The following is a 16,315-nucleotide window of genomic DNA, read 5'->3' on the forward strand; positions in this document are numbered from 1 at the left end:
AAAAAAAAAAAAAAAAAAAAAAAAAAAAAAAAAAAAAAAAAAAAAAAAAAAAAAAAAAAAAAAAAAAAAACCATGATACCATAAGACCATAATTTGTTCGTCGAAACAGCAAAATAAGACCATAATTTGTTTACAATAATAACAGTTCAAAAACATATACATGTCTTTGATGATTTGGGGACAGATATTTTTTAAAAAAAATAAAAATGATGTTTGTTACATTTGACAAAGAAAAGGAAGAAGATGATGCAGTTACAAATTCACAAACCTAGAGTGAGTTTCCCAATTTTACCTCACTCTAGCTTCATTTTTGCGATATAACTCTCATTATAGAAAACTGCATTCACATAAAGAAACTTTGAAAGCGACTTGATGTATTTGCATTGGAACCCAAATCTTCTGAATTTGCTTTTCTCTACTTCCAACAGCTTCCTGCACTTGAATGTTAAATTAGTGCTTGAGTAAATTGTGCAAGTATCCATCAACTTCAAAATAGAGTTGGTAATTGGTGATTGTTTACTTGTGCAAGACTTAAAACTGCAATATTTATGTGTGTGTTGGCTCATAGCCGAAACGAAGTGTTCGACAATCTTTTTGAGTACCTAGAGAAAAAGGACTTTACAATCTGCTAAATAGCGGATTTATTTTATAATCTGCTAAATAGCGTAGTTCAGGAGCATCAATCAGAATTCCTGATTCAGACAAATCAAAGGGATCAGGCTTATCCTATCTTCTTTCAATCTCTGATTCAAGCACTCCCTGGAGGCAACAAGCCTGTTTTGATTTCCCTCTAGCAACAATATTTGTCTTTTCTTATGTAGAAAACTTCAAAATTGAAAACGAAAGTTTCAAAAGAGACGATTTAGATGCAAATGCAACGGTAATAAAAGGCACACATAGCTTGCATCAACCTAATCAAATTCTTTAACAAGCCAGCAGCTAGCAAAAAACACAAATACACACTAGTGCTTGATCAATTTGTGGAGATATCCATCAAATATGAGATAAAGCTGGTAATGATTGTTGTTACATTACATGAGTAGCAACCACCAAGTAACATTANTAAAAAAAAAAAAAAAAAAAAAAAGATAAATGAAATGTTCAACAATAGATATTCTTAGGAATCACAGAACAATGGAGTTCACAGACGCTAGAGCATCTTGGCATCGTAAGGAGTTCTTGAAGGAAGGCACACTTAGACTTTCCGGCATAGTAAACATCGAGCTTTAGTTTCTCCAGGATTTTCGAATTCTTCAAGAAATATCTTACTAGCTCCAATTCTCCTTCGTACACTGCGATTGAACGTCTCCATTCCACTACCTTGAGCGATGATACCAAACAATGAGGCACTGTTGTTGAAAACATCACCTTTAGTTCTGTATTCTTCTTACCACACATGGATCGGTCCTTAACCAATTTCTGCAAAAACAGAAGAAAACATATTGAGTAGAGAATAATATACACAAAAGATAAATCAGAGGGTTATAGTTATTCACTACCATAACTAAAGATTCTAGTTTTGGGCAGCTCTGAAGAAGGGTTGGCAACGTTGCAAGATCAAATTTAGAAAATTCAACATTCAAGCGGGATAGGTCACGAAACTGAAACAGTGGTCCCGGTTTCGAGTATTGAAAGATTTCCTGGTAACACAAGTTAACAAGTAAAGGAGGAATGATATGGTAAGAAACTTCATATATATGCTTTAAAGAGAAGAGATGTATACCTTCCTAATACCATTACTAATAACTAGCTCCCTCACCAATGGTACGCAGGTGAGGATGTCATGAATCATGCTACTACTGCATCTCATATGGCTTAAATCAAAATCTAGTTTGGCAGAGGAACCCAAATTGACGATCTGAAAGTTCATTGTTGAGGAGACCGTAGCCTTCAAAGACTGCAGTAGAGGTGCATCAATCAAAACTTCAGCAAACTCGCATATATAGGCTGTCTTTAGGGTGTGAGAGCGCACTTGTACAACATTTGCATCATCATAAGTTGGAGCTCTGGTGATGGTTAAATGTTCCAGAACTGGGGAGCCTGAGATAAGTTTCTGCAAGGTGGTCTCGTTGCGATACTTATTATTCCCTAAATACATGAACTTCAGACAAGGTAAGGAAACAAACTCAGCATTACACATGGTTACATTACAGAGTTGTAAGTGTACCAGTGTCTCACAGGTATATAAACTCAGGGGTATCTTATCTCTATTATAATAACTTAAGCTGAGTTTCCGAATCCATGACTCCCTATGGGAAATAAAAAACCTTTCAACAAAACTCGCAAAGGCATCAAACTTTGAGAATTCGTAGGAGCTTAAGTCCAATCCAGGAACAGATTGCCAAAGATATCTCCATCTGGTAGACAAAACGCTTGTTCTGACAGCATCCTTTGTAGAGAGATGATAAAGTATTTCAGATATCAAATGTTCCGGTAACTGGCTAATCCTATCTTCTTCTTCCTTATGTGACACTTTTAGTTTGTCACATATTTTGGTTTTCTTCTTTCTATCCACCATTGCTCTCTCTATCTTTAACACTAACTAATCTGCATTATCAAAATTTAAGAAAAGGTAAATAAAAAACACAACCAACTAATCCGCATCATACCTAATCAAAATTCTTAAAACAGATATCGAACTACTATATAAGTGTTTACAGAACAAATTAGGTTAGGGCTTTTCAATGTTTCTGAAGATGGCTAGAAATCAAGGAAGAAGAGGACGCACCAGAGTGGACTTTTACCACCGGCAGATCAAACCTATTCGTCTTTCTCGACAGTCCTCGCGTCGAAGTGACTTCTTTTATCGCCTTTCTTACTGCTACTGTCAATTGATGACTTTTCCAGTGGTTCTTTCTTAGTGCTAGGGCTAGGCTTTGGAACAAGGACGCGAACGTCTTACCGTTTTTATATCTTACTACAAACGCCTTGCCGTTTTTATCTCTCCGTCTGAACCAATAAACCACCAAATGTCTGATTGGACCAAACCGGAAATACTAAAAACTGGTTTAATCCTGGTTTTAAATTTTGATGTCAATTCGACTAACACGTTCAAAGAGTAGGAAAGCATACACATGCTCTGTTACTATCATTTTTTAAAAATTAAGTGTTAGGTGTTTTGACTTCTTTACTGACGATGCTCTGTTTTGTGATTGTTTGTTTGCAGAAGAAGAAAGAGAAGCAGAGAGAGAGATGACACGCGGATTACAAGTTCCCAAAGCCAAACACCGGCTAAGGTACGTCTTGGTGAGCTAACTGACCAGCTCACAAGGTCTCATAGAACGTTTATAAACTGAGTACAAGAGACCAGGAGAGATTTGACACCCTAGAGAGGCTATACAACCGAGAAAGAAGATAAGTCTACTCTTACTCTCAAGCCACTCTCTAGATCTAACCTGCTTGCCACTCTCGTTTTATTTCTTATTGTGTTGGCTGCTTCTTGCAGCTTATCCCCTTTTATACTCTTGATGGAGATACCTCTGACAGCTCACCTTAACCTAGGTGAATCGAAAACCTTATCCCTTTGCCAGCAATGACAAGAACCGTACACTGCAGAACGCGACAAAGACTTGTGCTGACCAGAGTTTACCATTGCTAATGTTTGAATCCTTCGTGGGCCTGTCTTCTTTAGTGCTCGGCCCATTATCCTGAGTTGTGGTCCACTAAGGAATTGGATCGACACTTCACATTCTCCACCTCGATTCACTTCCGACAACCCGAAAGAGAGTGACACTTCTCCTTGTCGATTCCCTTTCCCGTTCCGACTGAACCGCCGGAACCCTAGCTCACCCCGAGCTAGTCTCAGTTCCGAAGAACCTTCAAATCGCTTCTTCCATCCTCAAACTTCTTCACCGGCAAGGATTTAGTGAGGATGTCAGCTGGATTGATCTTCGTATCAATCTTGGTCACGACCACATCACCTTCTGCAATCACGTCTCGGATGAAATGATAGCGAGTCTGGATGTGCTTTGTCCTCTCATGGAAAACGTTGTTCTTGGCTAAGCAGATGGCGCTCTGTGAGTCACAGAAGATCTCGGTTGTCTCCTGAGGGAAACCCAACTCACTGGTAATTCTTTTAAGCCATAACGCTTCCTTGGTAGCCTCTGCTAAAGCCATGTATTCCGCCTCTGTTGATGACATGGCGACTATCTTTTGCAGGCCTGAACGCCAACTGACTGTATTTCCTCCGACTTGGAAAGCATAGCCGGTAATAGACCTTCTCCAATCCAGGTCAGTTGCATAATCACTGTCACAGAACCCTACAACCTCAAATGTGTTGGATCTTCTGAATGTTAAACAACACTTTGAGCTTCTGCTTAAATACCTTAATATCCAGATAACTGCTTCCCAATGTTTCATGTTAGGAGAGCTCATGAACCGGCTTACAAGACCCACGGCGTGAGCAATGTCTGGTCTGGTTCCTACCATTGCGTACATGACGCTTCCGACCACACTGGAGTAAGGTTTGTTCCTAATCTGTAGCTCTATTTCAGCTCTGTTGTCTTCAGGAGTACTACATAGTTTGAAATGACACCCGATTGGTGTTTGCACTGAATCTGATCTCCCAACCTAAGCTTCTTAGGATCTTCTCTATGTAGTTTTCTTGAGACAGTATCAGTGTACCCTTGTTTCTATCTCTGATAATATCCATCCCAAGAATCCTTCGAGCTGGCCCCAAATCCTTCATTTCGAACTCTTTACTCAACATTAACTTCACCTTTTCAACCTCTGTTAGGTCCTTAGCCGCCACTAGCATGTCATCCACATAAAGAAGTAGATAGACATACTTTCCCTCTCCATAACACTTGAAATAAACACACGAATCATATTCGCTTCTTGTAAACTTCTTTTCTTTCATGAACGTATCAAACCTCTTATTCCACTGCCTTGGGGATTGCTTGAGACCGTATAGGGACTTTAGGAGCAAACATACCTTGTTTCCCCGTTGATAACCTTCGGGTTGTTCCATGAGTATTCGTTCCTCAAGATGTCCATTCAAGAATGCTGTCTTTACATCTAGTTGTTCGAGCTCCAGGTCGTTTTTGACAACGATAGACAGCATTAGCCTGATGGTGGTATGCTTCACTACTGGTGAGAAGACCTCATTGTAGTCAATTCCTTCAATTTGTGCATACCCCTTTGCTACCAACCTTGCCTTAAATCTTGGTTCCTCAACACCCTCTATTCCAGGTTTAAGCTTGAACACCCACTTACACCCAATTACCTTCTGTCCTTCTGGTCTCTCAATCAGTTTCCAAGTCTGATTCTTATCTTGTGATGCCATTTCCTCATCTGATGCACCATTCCACTCTTCAGCGTGTTTACTGCTCATAGCCTCTTGATAAGTCTTTGGTTCTTCAATCTCTATCATTTCAGCCATAGTTAGTGCATAAGCTGCGACATCACAGTCATCAAATCTGCTTGGTGGCTTGATGGTTCTCCTCACTCTATCCCTTGTTAAGAGATAGTTCTCAAGATCAGATGCTAGTCCTCCCATTTCAGTTTCTTGACCTGGTTCATTTCCAGTTTCTTGTTCTTGATGAGCTCCACCTCCAGCTGAGGATTCACCCTGATCTTTCGACAACTCGTTTCCTTGAGTTTCTTCTTGTAAATCAACTCTAACCCTCTCCGATCCGCTAGCAGTTGACTTTACCAAGTCTTTGTAGAGAGTGTCTTCCCAAAATGTGACATCTCGACTTATGACACACTTTCTCTCTTCTTGACTCCAGATTCTGTAACCTTTGACTCCTTGTGGGTATCCCATGAAGATTCCTTTCTTAGCTCTAGGCTTAAGTTTTCCTTGATCAACATGGTAGAACACCAAACATCTAAACCTCTTCATGTGTTCATAGTATGGTTTCGATCCTGACCAGATTTGCTCCGGCACTTCAAAGTTTAGAGGAGTGGATGGTGTTCTATTTATCATATACACCACAGTTGACGTTGCCTTTGCCCAAAACGTTTCACTCAGCCCTGTTTCACTTAGTAAGCTTCTGACTTTCTCTAGTACTGTTCGGTTTAATCTCTCAGCTACTCCGTTCTGCTGAGGGGTGTATGGACACGTCTTGTGTCGCATGATTCCATGAGTCTTGCAGTGATCATCGAATACCTTGTTACAATATTCTAGACCATTGTCTGTTCTTAGCGTCTTAAGTTTCTTCCCACTCTGGTTTTCAACCTACGCCTTCCACTCAACGAACTTGCTAAAAGCTTCATCCTTTGTCTTAAGGAAATACACCCAAACCTTTCTTGAGAAGTCATCTACGAATGAAATATAGTAATGACACTTCGATAGGCTTGGAGTCACATTTGGAGATCCCCACAGGTCTGAGTGAACATACTCGAGCTTCTCCTTCGATGTATGTTTCCCAGTTTTGTACGACTGCTTGTGGAACTTCCCAAGAACACAGTGTTCACATTCCTTTAGCTCTGTATTGTTATCCAGACTGATCAACTCCTTCTTAGCTAACTGTTGTAGACCTTTTGTGCTCACGTGTCCCAACCTGCTATGCCAAAGCATGGCTTGATCTCCAACTTCGACTCCTGAGTTTGCTTGCTCAATTACTGCTTCACCATCGAGGATATAGAGTGTATCCTTATAGTCACCTGCCAAAGCTTCTGTATCTTCACTGAAAACCTTTAGTCTGAAGTTCCTTGACTGAAACCAACAGCCTTGTGCTTCCAATTGACCGAGAGATATCAGATTTCTTTTCGCAGTAGGTGAATCTCTGACCTTTGTTAATATGACAATCGAGTTATCATGATTGACAATCTTTACTTTCCCTATAGCCGTGATCTCGCAGTAAGAATCATTTCCCATCAATATCTTTCCTCCGTTTATCTCCTCAAGATCAAACATAAGATCTTTCCTGTAGGTTAAATGATATGAGCAGCCTGAGTAGAGTATCCATCCTTTTCGTACTAGTGTTTCTGAGGCTGTCAACATCATTGGTTCAGAACCAATAGCTTGTCCAACACCAGCTTCTATCTGGCCCTTCTTTGGACGATCCTTCTTGAAATGTCCTTCAGCTCCGCAAATCCAACAAGTCTTCTTAGCTTTTGGTTTCTCCTTTTCCTTGCCTTTACCTTGCTGTTTAGCTTTAGGATTTGCTTTCTTCTCGAACTTGGGCTTTTGTTGTTGTAAAAAGAGACCTTCACCTCCTGTCTTTGTCAAATAATTGCCCTTTTGCTTCAACTCCGTTTCGAGAGAGTAGGCTGACTGAACGATCTCCTTCAGAGTGATCGTTTCTTTTCCTCCTCTGTACTTGAGAGTATGAACTAGTTGAGCGAAGTGTGATGGTAGACTGTTCAGGAGAATAACAGACTGATCCTCATCACTCAACTCCACCTCAAGACAAGCTAGATCTGAAACAAGTTTGTTGAAAACGTCCAAATTCTTGTCCAGATTCTTGTCTTCCTCCATCTTGAAACTGTAGAATCGTTGCTTGAGATAGAACCGGTTTGGTAATGACTTGTCTTGGTATTGAGACTCTAACGTATCCCACATCTCTAGTGCAGTTTTGTTCTTCATAATCTTTCTCAAGACCATGTCTGTCACACTCATACCGATCAAGTTTCTGACTCTTCTATCTTTAGCTTTCCACTTTGGATCTGACTCATCTTCTTTCTCAGTTTCAGGTGGAGTTAACTCATCAATCTTCAAGACTGACAACAGGCCAAGCAGTTCAAGCTGACCCAACACCCTATGCTTCCATATTGAGAAATCACCTTCTCCATCGAACTTTTCAACCTCGAACTTAGCCTGAGTGGGTTCCATCTACTCTATCCTTACTAGATCTGATCACAACCTAGCTTGGTAACCCAACCGGAAGAGTTTCTTTTCTGACAACGGACCCCAACACACACTACCAAAACAATACCCAGATATGCAACTAGATTCCACGACCGTAAACCTTCAGAAACAGCACAAGCTACCTAGACTCAGAAACCAAGTAAGGACCTTTTACCTACTGAATCTAGATCTCCGGATTCCTTGTGAAAACTTTAGCCTGAGAAGAGAAAACCACCACCTTTATAATCTTCAACCGAAGCTCTGATACCACTTGTTAGGTGTTTTGACTTCTTTACTGACGATGCTCTGTTTTGTGATTGTTTGTTTGCTGAAGAAGAAAGAGAAGCAGAGAGAGAGACGACACGCGGATTACAAGTTCCCAAAGCCAAACACCGGCTAAGGTACGTCTTGGTGAGCTAACTGACCAGCTCACAAGGTCTCATAGAACGTTTATAAACTGAGCACAAGAGACCAGGAGAGATTTGACACCCTAGAGAGGCTATACAACCGAGAAAGAAGATAAGTCTACTCTTACTCTGAAGCCACTCTCTAGATCTAACCTGCTTGCCACTCTCGTTCTATTTTTTATTGTGTTGGCTGCTTCTTGCAGCTTATCCCCTTTTATACTCTTGATGGAGACACCTCTGACAGCTCACCTTAACCTAGGTGAATCGAAAACCTTATCCCTTTGCCAGCAATGACAAGAACTGTACACTGCAGAACGCGACAAAGACTTGTGCTGACCAGAGTTTACCGTTGCCAATGTTTGAATCCTTCGTGGGCCTGTCTTCTTTAATGCTCGGCCCATTATCCTCAGTTGTGGTCCACTAAGGAATTGGATCGACACTTCACATTAAGACATGATATGAGCGTAGTAGGAAAGCATCATCGAAACAACCAGTAAAAAAACTCGAAGAATGATAAACAGAGAGAACCTGCCTTGGGGATTAGTTCTTTATGAATTTTTTCGTTTGATCCCTGATTGAATATTTGTTAGGTCCCAATTTAGGACAATCAATGTTATCAAGAACAAAGGACAAGAACACTTTGGTTCTCAAAGACTTTAGAACAAGTTACTGCAATTTTCTCTTTATAACTTCTCTGTTGAAGTACATGTCTTTAAATACAAATAGCATTGATCGCTCACGATCCTACAAACAAGGAAATAAGAAAGTGGGAAGTGGAGACACTACTTCTCCTATTACTAAGGAGATAACTAAAAGAGTAAACTCGATCCTATCAATATTCCTACTTGAACATGATGAGAGATTATATCTCAATTCCAGTTCCTTAAATATAATTTTAAAAAAAAATAAAACAAACAAACAAACAAAATAAGAAACAGCAATGTTCCTTAGATATTTTGATGAGTCAAAAGATGGGCAGTTTGGCAACCTTAAATAGTCTCTACAGATGAACAACCTTAATTGGCAACCTTAACAGTCTCTACCAAAAACAAAAATTTATCAGTGATGCTCAAAAAGCGCAGTCGAGGCGCATCAATAACCTTTACTCTAAGGAGCTATCTCATTTTCTATCTGATTAATCTATCTTGTTAATCACTTATGAGCAAGAACCCACTTGCTGATTTGCTTCGGATCGATTCACTTGCAATTATAACGCAGTGGACTGTGGACACAATATAACTTAAACTCATAACCACTGCAAAGAATCTCGAAAAGATATTAAGCTCTAGAGTCACTTGATCACATGCATGTATTTGCATTTTCGGTCTACGCTTCGAAGAGCTTTCCTCTAATCCCATACGCGAAGGAGCTCAGTTGGATTTTATGCTTAAGCATGGCTTAACAGCCGGTTTAGACAACTAGTTTGAAAGTGATAGTTTGCTGTACTTACTAGCTAAGAAGTAAGAACTAAAGCTCCAAAGAGAGAACTATGAGTAGGATATATAAATAAGTAGAGTACAAACTTTGCTTAAATTGTGGTGGTCATATGTAATACTTATGTATGTCAACCACGTAACCTGTAGAGATAGCTTAGAACGATAAAGAATCGGGTACACTAATTATTAGTATCATGTAAGAAAATAGAATCCGGAAACAGCATTAACTCAAGTAAGATATAGCTAGGATCTTTCATGAATGATTAATTGCAACTCAAACATCTAGTTTTAGTAAGAGTTTTTTTCTCTGGGGTATCAAACAGCAACTCAAGCAAATAAAACTTTGATGATAAATGTTGGATTGTTTAACGACTCACTCTTTCTTGTGTATTTGCACAAGGGGTAAGGTGTTAAACGCGTATTAGTATTTGAATTAATTAAACTGTGTTGATAATCTCAATTAATCATGTGTCTAGACAAGAATTGGTGAGTAACAAAGCGTGTTAAATTATTTTGTTTAAGTAGACGACGAAGAATGCTGAGAAACAAGAATATAGAATATTGCTATAGAGGTCTTATAAAAAAACGTTATAAACTAGAATATCAATACGAATTAAGAATGTTGAATAAAAATGCAATTGATGTGTGTGATATAGAAAACATTGTTTTGCTTTCAAGTAACGATCGAGAATAAAACCTAGAAAATAAATTGGTAAGCCAACAAAATGATGGACTCACTCACCTGTAGATGAAAGTCACATTTACAGACTCTGTGTTATGTAAACCTGTAACCTTCTGCATAGTCCACAAAGGTGTAAACACTACTATCAATTTCAAGCGCTTCTAAACCTTGGATTATAAGGTGTTCCAGAGTGTTTCTTTCGGGATTAATGTACAACACAACGAAGGGATTACAGAGATAATCAGGGGACAGAATAATTTCACCATAAGCAGTCGCTCCAACAACGGAAATACCGCCTTCAAAGAAAAACTTCACTGACAAATGGTTTTCACGGTGCAACCATTTTTGTTTCTGGACATTCTCAAGAATCCACAACCGAAACCGGAATTTAGTAAGTTGTTGACCGTACCCGATCCAGGAAAACCTGACCACGCCTAATTTACCCCTGTAATTAATCAGTTCTGGTAGTAGATTCTTTGTCAAGAAACCTAAGCTTCTCAGACCTAACATCAAAACAAGCTATTTTCTCAATGTTTTGGTAGCCAGCAGCTAGGTAATACAAAACCCCATTGATGCATATCCCTCCACTTTTAGGATAATGGTTCTGATAAGCTCATAAGAGTATATGAAAGGTAAAAGAGAACATGTGCAATCGAGAATGCACGTGAGAATGGAGCTGGAGTGAAGAAGAAGTTAGTTACGTTTACATAACAAACTATCTTAGGACCTTTAGTATAAATAGGTGTTGTGGCATTCATTGGGGAGCCATGTTGATTGTATTCTGTTGTGTGATCTCGTATGTGAGATGATGATGGAAGAGCTAGTGATGTGCTAGTCTCTATCCATGGTGTGTATAGTACTTGGTTAAGGAATAAAGGTATCGGAGTTTGTTACTTAACATTTGGTGCGTAGTGAGGACCGATCGAGTTGATTCTGAAGGTTGAAGATAACGTCCATGAAGGACCGATCGGAGTTTGTTACTTAACTCGAAGTTGGACCTTCCTCCATGACATTTTTCCAGTTCCTAATGTCAGAATATATCCATGACGTTTTTTGGTTACGGCCAGTACCTTGTACTGTTTGTTAATCGGATCATACCCTAAAAGGCTTCTCGAATGGTTCTTCCTTTTCATTTGAGGTAATCTCGCGTACTGTCCTGTGCTAGGGTTACATATCACCGGCACCATCATCTCTCTCAGCCTCTGAGATTTGCATACTACTGAAATATAGTAAGCTAGAAACAGGGTCAGACACTTCCTTTTCGTCCAAGTATCTTATTGGTAACTGCATATGAAAATCGGCGGCTACTATAAGCGAATGATCGTTCTTATCTAGATTTTGAGGCTGAGGCGTTGAGTACAGCCACAAGTTACCGGAATCTTCTTGGACTGCTAATAAGAGTCGACGTGGCCGACTCGAAGACCTAGTCAAGAACAACTCGGTGAATTCTGGACGGCTTAGTATGGACGCGCAGAACTTGGATGCGAGACCAAACCTAGCGATGGACTTGGCAGATGATTTCGAGAGTATCTCGATAATGATGTCAATTGGGATCGGATCGGAGTTGTCTTCCATATCCCCATTGAGTTTCAAATATCGTGTATTGTTGATTGACCTACCGTAGGATCCAGTTTAGGATTTTAAGAGCAATCTCTCTAGGGTAGAGTTCAAAAGGGGTGGGCAAAAACCATAACTTGAAAAACCGAAACAAATGATTTGGTTTGGTTACGGTTAAGTCTAAAATTTTATTTGATTTCAGGTTGCCGACCTAAAAGTTATTAAAGTGAGACCATATGAATGACCATATAAAAGTTATATGACGATAGCTATAAGAAAACTTGGGCTATAAAAACGTGATTTAAAAAAAATCTGATCCCAACTGAATCGTCGTCTAATATTACATAGTTTTTGATGCTCTTCAACTTTACCAACAATATATTATCACGTTCTGTTATTTTTCTTTCACTGTTCGATTTAATCTGAGATTGGTAGTAGTAGACAAAAGTCGTTCGTCACACACTTCCATTTACAGTCTTACGAGTTTGCTTACCAAATATGAGAAAGCTTTGTGTAGCTGCAAAACCAAGAAGCCCCAAAACAAGGTATTCATTCACAAACAAGCTGAGGTTTTTATTTGAATCAAAGACAGAAATCAGAAAAGAAAAGACATTTGTAATGTTTATATGACAGGTTTATCCAGGTTTTACACAAAGGCCAACCAACTTTGAGATAGGCCAAAACATCAACACAGACCTTGTTCTTGGGACCTCAACACAAACACCCAAAACTGTTCTTGGGACCTCAACAGAAACCATCAAAACTGTTCTTGCTCCCACCAGAGAATTCCTTACCTACTGTTTTTATTATAATCATCCACCACTTGAATTTGGAAAAGATTTATCGAAAGTTCATAAACAGCTGTGGGAGTTTACCCGATAGCCGATACAAATCAAATACCAAGCCGACCCATCCAATGTGTTTCCTGGGTTCGCAGAGATTCCTTTATTGAAGGCTTTATTTTGCAACCAAATGTTCCAAAGAAATGTAACAAAACTGAATTTAACCCCAAAGCCAAAGATTATTATTCAAACTCAAAACTGAAACCAACTTCTAGTAAAAGGATGACTTCTAGTCATATATTTGGTACCTCAAATAGTATCTGTGTCATTCAAGCCAAATATTCCCGATTCTGTAGTCTTTTCAATCAGAAAAGTATATCAAACTAGAAATGGGTACCAACCGACGAAATCAAAGAGGCTATAGCATCCCAAACGTTGTGAAATACAATGAAAATGTAAAGGTTATATGGTTATACCTACCTCAACGCTTTTGACCTCTTAACAAATAACCGATGAAGGGGTAAGGTCTCAAACTCTTAGAATAGCTGTGAACCGGGTACAAAGACAAATCTTATCCATAAATTTTTAAACAAGGAAGTTCCAAAACAAAAAACATGCTCATGAAACTAAGGGGAATGTCACAATGTCTACCTCATTAATGTGCAAAGTTCCTTGGTCCCAAGACAGAGCGACAACACATTTATCTCAAACTAGTGGTGGCAAATGGGATTTTCTACACCCTTCTGTGGCTAGACCTTCCATGAGGGTCTCCAACTAGTACTGGCGAATGGGGCTTCTTGACACTCTTCTGTGACCAGACCTTCCATGAGGAGATCGTGACCTGCTTCGATCACGACCCTCTCTCCCACTCCTCGATCTCCTGTCATAAGGCTTTCTATGATCCCTACCACGGTCCCTGTGTCTATCACCATCTCTGTCCCGATCCCGATCACGGTGTCTATCTCTATCACTAGACCCACTCCTCTTACTCTCGCTTTCCTTTTCCCTTGGTTTCCGCTTATCATCTGCTTCTTTTCCTCTGACTAGCTTTTCTTCTTCCTTTCCTTTATCTTTAGCAGCCTGGAAAAGAAAAGAAAGTAAAAAAGTATCACTATCCCCATCTTCCAAAAAGACAGTATTAATTTAGAGACTTACTTTTTGTTCAGCAAGAAACTCCCGAACCAAGCCATAGCCAACATGTTGTTTTCCAGTGACATGAGACTGCGTCCTTTCTACAGCATCATTAGCCACAAGGAATGATCCACAAACCTCACACAGTGCCATTTTCTTCTCTTGTGCCATAGCAAGTACCTTATCAGTTGGTCGCTGTAACAAGACTGTCTTCTCAGCATTAAGCGCTTCCACCTACAAAAGTTATTGAAAGTTAAGCACTCAGTACACTAAATCATATTTAGGTGTCACTAAGGGTGTAACTGAAACAGGGAGGAATCAAGTCATATTCCAAGATCTAGTATGACTTGTCAAAACTTGGAAACTCATTTTTTAGAGCTTCTTTAGAACTCAACAGCATAGTACCTTCCTCATTAGCGCTTCAGCTTCATCCACTTTGCCCTCTTCACCAAGTGCTTCCACTTGTTCCAAAAGGTTCTTAACTTTTTCCTCCAAAACAGACAATTGTTCAGCTTTTTCTGCAGATAGAGAAGGTGGTGGAGGCGGCTCAACCTCTTGTGCAAGGCGTTCACGTCCACGCCTGACCTTCCTATCAAGATCATTCACCTGTAACCAGTTCCAATCTTAGTGTACAGAAGACTCGATTCTTACGGAAAAAAAATCTAATAGGAGTGACAAGCATTACATACCAACTTCACACAAAACTGTGCAAGCTCAGCCTCGAATTTAGGCACATAGGAATCATGCCTCGGAGAGTTTTCGAAACTGAAACAAACAAACGAAAAAAACTCAAAACTCCTTTATATAAATACGCTCTCAGGTAGGCCTAATTGTAACCTCTACGTATAACATTGATGGACATAAACATGCAAGATAGCCACAAAATCCTTTTAGGAGTAGAGCACTACAGTAAATGTTCTATTTGAGCAATTTCTTATTCAAATGTAGGCATATTAATCTCACACGAATCAATACAGATTTGTAAGTTAACAGAATCAAACATAATGAAGATCTCAATGGAGCCTCACCTCTCTTTCAACTTTGGATCATGAATTCTCGAGCACGCTCCTGAAAGAACCAGAGACAACAACGAAGCTAAGAATCTAACATGAAGAAAAAGCATATCATACAAATTTACAAATAGTGTGACTAACCAAGATCGCTTCGAGTGTTAACGAAGAGGTCATGAGGACAAAATCGAACCATATAGAATGCACAGACCTCTCTATCATCCCACTTAACCTCCTTGAACCCTCTTCTCTCTTCGTCTGTCAGATTACGAGCTGCAAGCAAAATCGTTTCCTCTGTTAGCTAAAATTAAACACAAAATTCACCAAATTCTTCACATGGAAACCATAAATTAAAAGCTTTGGAGAGCTCAATTTCGGGGATAAAATCTGAAACTAGATTTTTTGCTCTTGGATTATTCATTCACCTGCTCCCATAAGTTCGTCTAACAGAGCTCGCTGAGCATCCATGGTGGGCTACGAAGAAATCGAACTGAATCAAATTTGAAGAAAGAACAGACAATTGCAGAATCAAATTTGGAGGATGATGGATTGGAGGAGGAGGAGTGATGATTAGGGTTTCGTTCGCCACGAAGAAAAGGGCGTCTATCGTATACTGTATTATTATATAATAATTAGTTCATATATATTTTTGCATCAATCTTATTCTATAAAGCTTGGTTAAGTGTGTCAATTTTATTAATTTGAAATTTTGACATGCGTAATATAAATTTTTTATTTTAATAAATTAAAAAAATTAAAAGATAATTATTAGAAAATTAAAAAAATATACAATTTTAAAAATATATATAAAAAAAATTCTACTACTATGTATATAAAGTTACTGCTTCTATAAGAAAAATGATTAAACAAATTATAAAATTAATTAATCTAATACCATAATTAAATAAATTATAGAATCAATTATTAATTCTAAAAAAAAAAGATGGTAAACACTCATCTTTATATAAACAACTAAATCATGTCATAACATAATAGTTTCTTAAAATATATCATTACTAGGATATATCTCGTGCTTAAAGCACGAATCAACATTTAAAAAAAAAATTATAACAATAAAAATTATTATTTATTTAAAAAAAAATATTTTATTTGAGATAATATTTATTTTTAATTGTTATGTAAATCTGTTAGTCTATTTGAATACTAATTATTTTAGAATATTATAGTATTTTATTTTTGACGTATTAATACAATTTTATATTGTTTATTTATTATATTTGCATCATTATTTTGTGAAATATAAAATAGTAATTTTAATATTATAATTGTGAGCAAAGAAAAAATTTTATATATAAATTTAGTTTTACCAACCCGCCAATGTGGAAATTAAAACACAAATTTTCATACATTGAGTAATATATATTCGTTTTAAAAAATTCAAATCACAACATGCAGAACAAATATGTATTTTATTAATTATAAGTATTAAATGAAAATTCCAAACAATTTGTAAATAACATAAAATAAAGATGATAGGAGAATCATAATTTGAAATCT

The 16,315-nt window shown here is 38.2% G+C and overlaps 2 protein-coding genes and 1 pseudogene across 14 annotated transcripts; all 3 read right to left on the reverse strand.

Annotated features, from left to right (window-relative positions):
• LOC104752759 (F-box/FBD/LRR-repeat protein At1g51370-like) lies at positions 1,071–2,851 on the reverse strand. Its single transcript, XM_010474987.2, has 4 exons — positions 2,729–2,851; positions 1,724–2,547; positions 1,500–1,640; positions 1,071–1,419 (listed from the first exon to the last, which is right to left on the reverse strand). Exons 2-4 carry the CDS (start codon positions 2,516–2,518, stop codon positions 1,102–1,104), a joined length of 1,254 nt encoding a protein of 417 aa, XP_010473289.1. The 5' UTR covers positions 2,519–2,547; positions 2,729–2,851; the 3' UTR covers positions 1,071–1,101.
• LOC104752775 lies at positions 10,769–11,892 on the reverse strand (annotated as a pseudogene).
• Positions 12,405–15,415, reverse strand: LOC104726063 (luc7-like protein 3). 13 transcript variants are annotated; one of them, XM_010444916.2, is made up of 11 exons: positions 15,223–15,415; positions 14,942–15,070; positions 14,816–14,855; positions 14,477–14,552; positions 14,193–14,393; positions 13,812–14,021; positions 13,308–13,736; positions 13,137–13,201; positions 12,965–13,013; positions 12,750–12,799; positions 12,405–12,671 (listed from the first exon to the last, which is right to left on the reverse strand). In XM_010444916.2, the coding sequence occupies exons 1-7, from the start codon at positions 15,263–15,265 to the stop codon at positions 13,431–13,433; spliced, it is 1,005 nt and encodes a 334-aa protein (XP_010443218.1). In that variant the 5' UTR covers positions 15,266–15,415; the 3' UTR covers positions 12,405–12,671; positions 12,750–12,799; positions 12,965–13,013; positions 13,137–13,201; positions 13,308–13,430. The 13 variants fall into 13 exon arrangements, with proteins under 13 accessions (XP_010443218.1, XP_010443210.1, XP_010443196.1 ...); XM_010444908.2 differs by having other exon boundaries at positions 12,750–12,829; XM_010444894.2 differs by having other exon boundaries at positions 12,750–12,870.

Source organism: Camelina sativa, chromosome 2, assembly GCF_000633955.1.
Source record: "Camelina sativa cultivar DH55 chromosome 2, Cs, whole genome shotgun sequence".
Lineage (NCBI taxonomy): Eukaryota > Viridiplantae > Streptophyta > Magnoliopsida > Brassicales > Brassicaceae > Camelina > Camelina sativa.